Consider the following 10,428-nt stretch of genomic DNA (forward strand, 5'->3'; position numbering starts at 1 on the left):
GCACCGACTATGCTGTAAGTACAAGCTCGCTCCAGACACAACGAATCGGACGCCTGACACGCACCTCCGGACGAACCCCGCCGGCAGCGGCAAACAGTGCCGGCATCGGCACCAGTCCCGGCCATCTACTTCATCGTCGACAAACCGGAGCACCGGCACCACGGAGTCGAGTCAGACAGTGACGCGTGCAGTCGCAGCACCGTACAGCAGGCGGCTGTTGCCAAGGACATCGACCCGGAGGCTCACAAACCGACACGACGACCCAAGGCCGGAGCAGGTGGCGAGCCCTCAGCGCCGCGACCAACCCGCTCTTCAACAGACAGGGACGTGATCGTCCACCAGCGGCCGTGGCACCGCACACGGCTGCAGCGGCCGGTGAGCACCGGACACGGGATCAGTACGCCAGCAGCGGCGGGCGATGGGACTTGAGGGCGCGGCTAGAAGACTTTGCGGCGACGCAGGCGGAGAAGGTGCGCGAGAAGATGCAGCCGACGCCCGAGACGGACAGTCTGCCGGTGACGGTCATTCCGGCACCGCCGCGGCAAGGAGCGGCACTGGCACGTCTCCTCGAGGAAGAAGGAATAGACGACCGCCGGTCGCCGCTGGAGCGAAGCACGAGCGGCGGATCGGGCTTTTCGTCGTTCCCTGGCATTGGGGCAGGGGCTCTGCCGCACGCCCTGGACAGGACGACGAGCGACGTGTCACGCCAGGCGCCACGAGGAATGAGCGCCTCGGTCGACACGGCGTCGGTGAACGCGAACCCGAGCCGGCCGCCGCTGTGGCCGGGCGTGCGAACACAGCCGAGCTACGAGCGGGCGGCGACGACTACGACGACGACGTACGAGTACGAAGACGCATCGGACGTTCAGACACCAACGGAGCACAGCAGGCGGGAGACGGAGGGCTCGCGAGGGCCACCTGCTCCGTGAAGCCGCCGCCGCGGCGTGACCACGGTTCTGCGTGTCTGGGTGGGCTGGGTGTACCATTATTACTATTCAAGCGCGGCGCTTGGGTTTCATTGGAATTGATTGGGCTGGGTGGGCTATCTACCACGGCTACGGCCTGGACGGAACAAGGAAAGGGTGGAGACATTTAGCGAACAAAAAGATCCAACCCGGGATCATTTGGCGTTTTACCTGGCGTTGGGTTGATAGGGAGAAGTTTATAGTCGTGTGTAGCGTGTAGCGTGCAGCAAGCAGCAAGCAGCAAGCAGCAAGCAAGCATCCAGCATGGCGGATGACCCGGGCAGCCATGTCGCATGGCCAGCCCCTGGCTGTCGAATACTATATACATGTCATGTCATTCCTGTCTTGTCAGAGGCTTCTTGGGATCCAGGTCTACCACACTGCAGCGAGCGAGCGAGCGAGTGACATGTGAATGCTGGCCGCTGGCTGGCGAGCCGGGCATGCAGGCAGGCATACCATGCGAATGCACAGGAGAAGCCAGCGGGCCAGCGAACGGCGCTTGGCGCGGTCGGCGATGTGGTGTGGAGGATTGGGGATCATCTCGGCAGAGGTGTCGGTCCTCCCTCCGTGGCTTACGTGAGGCGACCAGGAGTGCGTGCTCTGCATGTGGGTGCCCGCCCACTCGGCGAGCGCACGCCAGAAGCAGGAGAGGGTTTTCCTGCAAGTCCAGCCGACGATGCCGGTGATGGGGGAAGGGGCGTCGACCTGGCTGTGCTCCCCGCGCGGCGGCCTGGGCACGGGGTCGTCGGTCCAAATCATGTTCAGTGACGTGGTGATCTGGCGTTTCTGGTTTGTTTCTGGGGAGGGGAGGCCATCCTCCCATCCATCGGTTCCGCGGGTGTCCGGGTACCGGGGACGTTGTGATCCCGCGGACGCCCGGCCGGCGATGGACAAGGCGATAGGGTTATAAAAAAAAAAGATGACTTGGGTATGAGACATTGGCGGGGACCGGGGGGAAGGGGGGCTTTTGGTTTTTTGTTTGCTCCTGGGGCAATGGGGGTGCCCTCTGGTTCTAGGCGATGGAGCTGTGAGATTCGTCTTTTGGGATCGACTACAGGGCTTTCAGGGGATCTGAAGGGGCCGTAGTGAATCTTCAGTAGGGGACCTCAGGGTACCAGGGCAGGTACCTACATGTAGGTGGTTAGGGATACTAAAGGGACCCGCTACAGAACCCACCCTCATCTTCAGTCTTTTCCGTCGTCTCAGGGGGGGGGGGTCAGAAGGAGAAAAGGAGGGTTTACAGCGCCAAGGATTTCCATGTGGGGTCTAGAGTACAAGGACGAAATTGCGACTGAGCGTTGATGCCAATGGGGGGCCAAGTGCGCCATGGGTTTGGGCTCGTGACATCCGCCTAGGAGAGAGTGGTACATGGTAGTGAGGTTGGTAAGGAACGTCTAGGTACCTACCTACCTGTATGAGAAAGCCTCCTGCTTTTTTCCATCCCCCCCCTCTCGTCTCTTTTTGATTAAAGACCATCCATCATCTCCTGCCACCAGCGCCGTTCCTTTCGCTCTGTTCTTGCTGCGTCCTACCTCTCCAGCTCGACAAGAGGAAATCCTCAATCGCGCGACCCTTCCCTCACCCAGAAAAATAAGAACAAAAAAACCTCCGGGCCATCGACCAGTCCAGAGTCCATCGATCAAGACAGCCGCGACTGGCATCACTCGTCTCGACGACGCCATTGAACACACCTACCAATCTACCAAACCATCTACAAGCACACGAACACGGGGCCTTCAGCCCACGCGAGACGAGACGCACAACGAGACACACACGGCATTGCGCATGCACCAACGGCGGCACGCCTGACTCGACGCCTTCCAATTTCGTCGCAACCACCGCATACAGAGCGAGCCAGCCAGCCAGCCCTTTGCTCTACTGCTCTTTGTGCCACCCCCCCTAAATCTCTTCTCCGGCATTCTGTGGAAACACTGCCAAACCGCTCCGTCCTCAAACAGTGGCTGTTTTGCTGGTCTCGCTGCGACGTCCTCTCCAAACCCCCCCCTCCCCCCCCAAAACCTCGAAAACCCTACTCCCCCGAACCTGTGAGCTGCTCTGCTCCTCGACGTCACCATGGAGGGCTCCGTCGAACCATTTCCCCTCCTCAACACCTCGGCCGACCCCGTTGTCGACACGACCGCCGCTCGCCGCCGCCGAAAGTCCAGCGCTCTCGGTCAAGACATTCGCGCCGGTGACACGGGCGCTCCTGCCCTCGCCTCGTCCCGCCAGAGCCTCTCTGCTGTCGACCGCCCGAGCCCCAGCCCCAGCATCAGCTCTGCTTCGTCCGCCAACAACACCGCCATGACCTCCTCCTCACCCGCCGAGCCCTCGGCCCAGACGGCCGCCCGCCGCATCTCCAAGCGCCGCCGCGCCCGGGGCCTCCTCGCCCGCGCCCGTCAGGCCATGATCAAGCGCACCTACCTGCTGCCCGCCGTCATCCTGACCATCTTTGGCTTTCTCTACGCCCTCAACCCTACCGAGTCCAACCCCGTCCACCGCTTCATCTTCCTCTCCTACCGCCTCGACCACGGCTCCGGCCACCCGCTGGCCCCGACCGACCCCGACACCCCCGTCCAGTACGGCAAGGGCCCCCGCGACATTGCCTTTGTCGCCTTTTACACCGTCGTCCTGTCCTTCACGCGCGAGTACATCATGCAGGAGCTCATCCGACCCCTCGCCCGTCGCGCCGGCCTCCGCTCCCGCGCCAAGCAGGCCCGCTTCATGGAGCAGATGTACACGGCCATCTACTTCTTTTTCCTCGGGCCCGCCGGCATGTACGTCATGAGCAGCACCCCCGTCTGGTACTACAACACGGCCGGCATGTACGAGAACTTCCCCCACCGCACCCACGCCGCCGGCTTCAAGTTCTACTACCTCTTCCAGGCTGCCTACTGGGCCCAGCAGGCCATTGTCCTGCTGCTCGGCATGGAGAAGCCCCGCAAGGACTTCAAGGAGCTCGTCGGCCACCACATTGTGTCCCTCGCCCTCATCGCCCTCAGCTACCGTTTCCACTTCACCTACATTGGTCTCGCCGTCTACATCACCCACGACATCAGCGATCTCTTCCTCGCCACCTCCAAGCTCCTCAACTACATCGACCACCCCCTGACCGGCCCATACTTTGCCGTCTTCATGTTCGTCTGGATCTACCTGCGCCACTACATCAACCTGCGCATCATCTGGTCTCTCCTCACCGAGTTTCAGACCATCGGTCCCTTTGAGCTCAACTGGGCCACCGAGCAGTACAAGTGCCGTATCTCCCAGGTCATCACCCTCGGCCTGCTCTCCTTCCTCCAGGGCCTCAATCTCTTCTGGCTCTTCTTCATCGTTCGCATTGCCTACCGCTTCCTGCGCGACAGCAAGGCCACCGACGACCGCAGCGAGGACGAGGACGATGAGCTCGAGGAGCTTGACGAGGATGAGAAGAAGAAGCTCGTCGAAGATGACAAGAAGGCCAGGGCCGTGAACAAGGTCAGCGAGAAGACCGCCGCCAACGGCGCTTCGAGGTAAATTATGCCTCCCATCGCGAACCTACCAACTCGTGCGACTTACTGTCTACCGACGCACGACATGTGAGAAGGGTGGATGAACCAAGCGTCAGTGGAGGATGGGGGACGGGGGACCCTCCTCATCCTCCTCCGCTTGCTTTGCATACAACAGGAGTCGGAGCATCAACCAACCGGTACGGGATTGTCAGGAGATGAACCCATCGTATTATGTTATTTTCTCTTTTTTTTTCTTTTCTCGACGGGTTTCCACCCTTTCTCGACGAGAGGCGCACTGCTGTAACCTTCCGAGATGGGGGTTCGGAGAAGGTGAGCTACAGCCATAATGAGGCGTTCGGTTCGGGCTTGAAGGGAGGGAAGAAAGACGGAAAAAAGAGGTGGGGAGGAAAACAGTTGCATCACACTCGCTTTGAAAAGGAGGTCAAGGCTAGAAAGGATAGGAGGAGAGATCCAGCCAGGAGGGCCCCGGGATCTCGGTACATACCATGCAGGTACCGTTTACGACGTCATTCGCTACGAAAAGGAACTCGGCGACCACTTGGCCCAGCAGCCAAGCGGGCTAGTAGGTTATTCTTCGCTTCTCAAACCAGGTCATTCCTTGGCTGGACCGTCGCGGCACACAATCACGAAGCTTACATTGGCAATGTCGCCTGCGCCTGTGCCCACGCCTACCATCGGCTGGCTCGGTCCCGTGCACGCACGCGACCACAAACACACACACACACACACACGCCACCCAGCCTCGACTCATCTCATCCGATCTCACATACACTGAGACAGGGACAGAAATAGAGGTCGTCATCGCCCATCCAGACCAGAAAGTCAAGATACACAGCAAGCAACACGTCAGATCGGCCGCGCCACCGCACAACCCGCCTTACCCCGAGTAGGTGGAGCCACCCCCTCGGCCATGGTCACACGGCCGTCTACAATGGCGGGGGGGGGGGATGGAATGTGAGACTACCCTAACCAACGACGAGTTGGCGACCGCGTGCACCACCATTACCATCCCAGCAACACGCATCCCATGATGCGCATGAACGCATCCACTCTGCTCTGCTGCAAAGGCATGTCTCGCGTCAGCTTTGGTCAATCAGCGCCCCTCGTTCGGACGCCTGGGGGGGGGGGGTTACAGCCCGGCACAAGTCTGCATGACGAGACAGTGAGATATGGCACGCGATTGATTCTTGATGGGGTTGCTGGGGAGGTGTGTGTGTGTGTGCATGTTTGCTAGCGTTGGATCGGCGCGCTGGGATCGGAGGATCAGCCGGAGGGAGGGAGGATGGGATATCCGCCGCGTGCGCCACGACGACGACGACGACGACGACAGCAGCAACAGCCGAGTATGTCCTGGACTGCCACTGAGCCGAGCTGCTTGATGAGAACGGAAGAGATGATGGCCCTTGTACACCATGTTTTGATTACCACGTACATTTCACTATACCTTGTAATAATGAGCCACCAACCATCAATCAAGTCCTCCAGCGTGGAATGGTCTCGCGCGAGATTCCTACACTGCACATCTCACCCCATCGTCACACGTAGCAGTAGCATGCATTTCATCATCCTCGATGGCCTCGTCGTCCGAATCGTCCACCCAAGCCTTGGGAACGACCTGGCGCTGCAGCAACTGATCACTTGTTTTGAAGTAAACGCGGGACACAGCGACATGGCGGGGGGGAAAGACAGCCATCTCATCTTTTTTTGTTCGCAACGCTCGCATTGGCCCGGCACTCTCTGCCAAGGCACCCTCTATGAGCAAAGACTAGAAAAAAAAATGGAAAGTGCGAGAACCAATGTGTACGTACGTGGTAGCCGTGAAGCCAGCTCATTTGTGTAGCCTTTTTCCCGCCTCCTCCTTCCCCCCACCACCTGCCTTCCCCAGACCGTCCACCGAGGCCAGACAAAGAGACAAGAACAGACAAGAAAATAGACAGGCAGAAAAGGCAGGCGTCGCCAGCCCACCTGACAGCCCAGGGGCTCTCCTAATAAAGAGCCCTCATACCTTTGCTTTGTGTTGCGAGATAACGCTCTTCCTCTCGAAGATTAAACAAGATTGGGACTAAGCAAAGTAGCAGACAAGACCGGGTAACGTCGCGGTCCTGATGAGCAACGGGGAGTCAAGACCACGCAAACCTATAAATCCGATGCAAGGTCCAAGGGGGGGGGGGGCCTCCCGCCATGGTAGCGGTCGGCATACATGCCTCCCCCCCTTTGAACGTCATGACGCCACATGATTAGACGAGACATGAAGTGAAGCCCTCTCGAGAAAAAAAAGGGGAAAAAAAACGGAACAGAGCCACCACCTGTCGTGAAAGCTTGCGATTAAATAGCAGCGTTGCTGATGAAACTCCAAACGCCAAGTTGCCAATAATGAGGCATGCAGTCTTCCTGATCCGTGAATCCGTAGCAGGTCGTGATTCTTCAACATTCGTAACAATAAAAGCCAGAAACCCGGTGGGGTAGCGAGAAAGAAAGAAATGAAGGCTGCCCCTGCAACAGGACGCATGCTGATGGCAACGCAGCAACGATATGTAATCACGCTCGGTGAAAGTCAACAGATGTCTCAGGGACAGGAAGACGGCGTCGACTACCGCTCCGTTTCATCGTGATAGTTGTGTGTAGAATCAGCGTCGGAACTTGTGGATGAGCTCGACGTGTCCCCACGTGGTGCAGTGGCTTTGGAGTTCTGGTCGGTTGCTCCAGGGAGGATTGTCGAAGACGAGAGGCTGTTGTACCCGTCCGACGTTCCATCTGTACGGCCCTTGCTGACAATGTTGGCTTTACGCATGAGTTTGTGGGCCTTGCGGCTGGCAGCACGCGCCTTCTCGGCGGCACGCTCAGCCTGAACTTGCTTCTCCCACATGGAGGCATAGCGGCCCTTGGCATTGACAAGCTGCTCATGTGTGCCCTTTTCAACAATCTTCCCGTTGTTGAGAACAATAATCTGGTCTGCATGCGTGATGGTAGATAGGCGATGGCTGTCTCTTGTTAGCAAGCCGGAACGGTTTCAGAGCATCAAAATAACGTACGCAATGATGAGAAGAGTGCGGCCGTGACCGAGATTGCCGAGCTTGTCCTGAATTTCTTGCTCTGTGTGGGCATCAAGTGCCGATGTGGCTTCATCGAGCATGATGATCTTGGGATTCTTCAAGATGGTGCGCGCGATGGCCACACGCTGTCGCTCGCCTCCACTCAATCGCAGTCCTCGGTCGCCAACCTTTGTGTTGTAGCCGTCAGGGAAAGACTGGATCCGGTCATGAATACTTGCTGCGCGGCAAGCCTCGTACACATCTTCCTCAGTGACGCTCGGGTTGGCATACTTGAGATTGTACATCAAACTCTCGTTGAACAGGGTCGTGTCCTGTGGCACCACGCCTATGTAGCGCCGCACGGAGTCGATCGTCAAATCTTTCACATCCTGTCCGTCAATCTCAATGCTACCGCTTGTCGTGTTGTAATAGCGGAACATTAACCGAAACACGGTCGACTTGCCGCCTCCGGATTCGCCAACAAACGCAGTTGTCGTCCCTGGCGTGCACTCAAAATCGAGTTCCTTGAGAGCAGGCTGGCGTGGGTCGTAGGCGAACGCAACATTGTTCCAACGGATGTGCCCTTGACACTCGGTCAATGGCTTCGCTGTATCGGAGTCCACAACGGTGGGCTCGATCTTGAACAGTTCCAGCAGCCTCTCGCCCGAGATCATTGCCTGTTGAATGGTACGGTAGAAGCTGCTGAAGAAGTTGAGAGGGCCCTGGAGCTGATTGAGGTAAGTGAGAAGCATGACGAAGTCGCCGACAGTTCGGTGTTCGTTTGTGACTTGATAGGAGCCAAAAAGCAGAACAACAGTCATGCCAGCCATGAAGACGAGCGCCTGGATGACGTTCATCTTGTTCATGCCCCATGTGACCTGCGCCTCAGCCTCCTGGAAGACCCGAATGGCGTTGCGATAACGCCTGAACTCCCAGTCCTCGGCGTTGAAGTACTTGACCGTCTCATAGCTTGTGATCGAGTCATTCTTCACGGCCTCCTCCTCCCGGTCGGCGTTCGTCATGGCCCTGCGTTGATCGGCACGGGTTTGCGCCATGCGTATGGTGAGATACAGGTACCAGAAGGAGATGCAGCTGACGATAACCGCGTACGTTGCGTCGAATCGGACATAAAAGAAGAAGACGGCCACCCCCAAATCAATGAGCATGGGCAAAACTTGAAACGTAACTTGCTCGAGGAATTGGTTGATCGAGGCACCTTTGTTGAGTGCCGACAGCACCTCGCCGGTGCGCTTGCCAAGGTGGAAGTCCAGACTCAGCGAATGAACGTGCTCGAACGCCGAGGTCGTCAAAGCTCGATACGAGTACTGGGAGATGGGTACCCAGAGTATGGACCGCACGGCGCCCAGGAGCATCGAAGGTCCTTGTAGTAGCTTGTAAATGATAAACAAGATCAGCGCTTTCCATGGGTCCTCGCCCTTGGAGAGGGCATCGGTGAGATGTCCGATCTGGAGCGGCACCAGGAGGTTCACCCAGCGCTGCGCGAGCAGCAGAAGAGTGCAGATAGCGAAGATGAGCTGCAGCCGCCACGAGTCTCGGGGCCAGAGGTAAGGGAAGAATACGCCATAGCCCCTTAGATACTCCCACCACGTCTTGTGAGGCATCTTCTCGGGTCGGTAGAACGCGGCTGACTCGTCCTTGACTAGGCTGATGGCCCCGACGACACCGTTGGTGCTGGCCGTAGCACTACCATTCCGGCCACGGATGCTCCGGCCGTTAGCCTCGCGTGTATGAACCTCGCGGCCGTTCTGGGTGCGGTAGGTCGTCCGCGTACCGTTGAGAAGCGGTGTGACTTCTTCCGCGCCCAACCGTTCCGCATCCCGATCATATTTGTCCCTGTTGTTCCAGGCTTTGCGGATCCATAACGCGGTGTATGTGCTTACGAGGCAGAAGGCAAGAACGAGTCGCACGATGGCCAGGACGATGTCGATCAGATCCCACTTGTCCGACTTGCTGTCGAAGTTGTCGAGAGGTCGTAACGCAGCGGTGCCGTGGGTGTCGCGGCGCTTTTCGAATATGGCGAGAGCGCAGGTTGTGATGGTCAGCTCGCCAGCAAAGGCAAGCGTCCAGGTAATGAAGTGTACAAGTGACGGGCTGTGGTGCCATTCGAGGATCGTGACAAAAAGGTATAGATAGAAATTGGTCGCGCCGATCAGGAACACCTGTGGAGAAGACTTGTCAGCTTGTGCACCAGAGCTGGTGAGGTGAGCCGGGGGCAACAAGCCAGAGGCACCTACGCTCATTTCTTCCGTCTCGCGCCAGACAACTTGGCCGTCTCGTTGTGCCGGCCAGACCTCGACTACGTGGACGAAGTGTGCGATGCCATTGGCGAAAAAGACGAGAAACATGGCCAGAGACAGCCATGCGAAGACCTTTTTGAAGGCAGGAGACGGGTCGGGACCCCAATGGTTACTGTTGCCATCACTGTTTCTTTTCCTCTTCTTCGTGGCGGGGAGAGGTTTGCCACCTGGACCGCGGACGCCTGGCTCAACAATTTCGTCCTCTCTTTTGGCAGTCAATATGCTGTAGGCGACGCCGGAGATGAAGAAGACGATCAAGAGGGTTCCCGGATACCAGATGAGGATGTCGCGGAGTATAGACGCGGCCGTCGATGTGTCGGTTGTTGTCGCGGGGTCCGAAACCGGGTCAACAGGTGTGCGAACCTGCTCTGGGGACGCCATAGTAGTCTGTGGTGGGGGAAGAGTTGAGGTGTCAGAAAAAAGTATGTACCACAGCGTCGAAACGACTACTCGTTCCATGCAGGAACCAGCAGCGAGTAGGAGTAAGCGAGAAGAAAAAAAAAGGTACCGGCAGCCAGAACAGGAGCAGACGAAACGGCGAGAGAGCGCCCGTCCTCGTCACTCGCACGAAGCACTTGGCTGCACGAAAACGTAGGAGGCGGAGTGG

The 10,428-nt window shown here is 58.1% G+C and overlaps 3 protein-coding genes across 3 annotated transcripts in view; 2 read left to right on the forward strand and 1 right to left on the reverse strand.

Moving 5' to 3' along the window:
• VDBG_07030 (pH-response regulator protein palH/RIM21) overlaps window positions 1-1,223 on the forward strand; it is a gene marked incomplete at both ends in the record, with an annotated part of 2,877 nt that extends 1,654 nt beyond the window's left edge. Inside the window, one exon of the mRNA XM_003002413.1 lies at window positions 320-1,223. Within this exon, the coding sequence (XP_003002459.1) occupies window positions 320-929 (610 nt within the window). The remainder of the gene's footprint in view (window positions 1-319) is intronic.
• A 1,815-nt stretch (window positions 1,224-3,038) lies between these two features.
• VDBG_07031 (sphingosine N-acyltransferase lac1) lies at window positions 3,039-4,475 on the forward strand (the record flags this gene model as incomplete). Its single annotated transcript, XM_003002414.1, has 1 exon — window positions 3,039-4,475. One exon carries the CDS (start codon window positions 3,039-3,041, stop codon window positions 4,473-4,475), a length of 1,437 nt encoding a protein of 478 aa, XP_003002460.1.
• Window positions 4,476-6,145: 1,670 nt separating this feature from the next.
• On the reverse strand, window positions 6,146-10,202 carry VDBG_07032 (heavy metal tolerance protein; the record flags this gene model as incomplete). Its single annotated transcript, XM_003002415.1, has 2 exons — window positions 6,146-7,452; window positions 7,504-10,202. The coding sequence occupies 2 exons, from the start codon at window positions 10,200-10,202 to the stop codon at window positions 7,062-7,064; spliced, it is 3,090 nt and encodes a 1,029-aa protein (XP_003002461.1).
• Between the last annotated feature and the right edge of the window lie 226 nt (window positions 10,203-10,428).

Source organism: Verticillium alfalfae, genomic scaffold (assembly GCF_000150825.1).
Source record: "Verticillium alfalfae VaMs.102 supercont1.9 genomic scaffold, whole genome shotgun sequence".
Classification (NCBI taxonomy): Eukaryota; Fungi; Ascomycota; class Sordariomycetes; order Glomerellales; family Plectosphaerellaceae; genus Verticillium; species Verticillium alfalfae.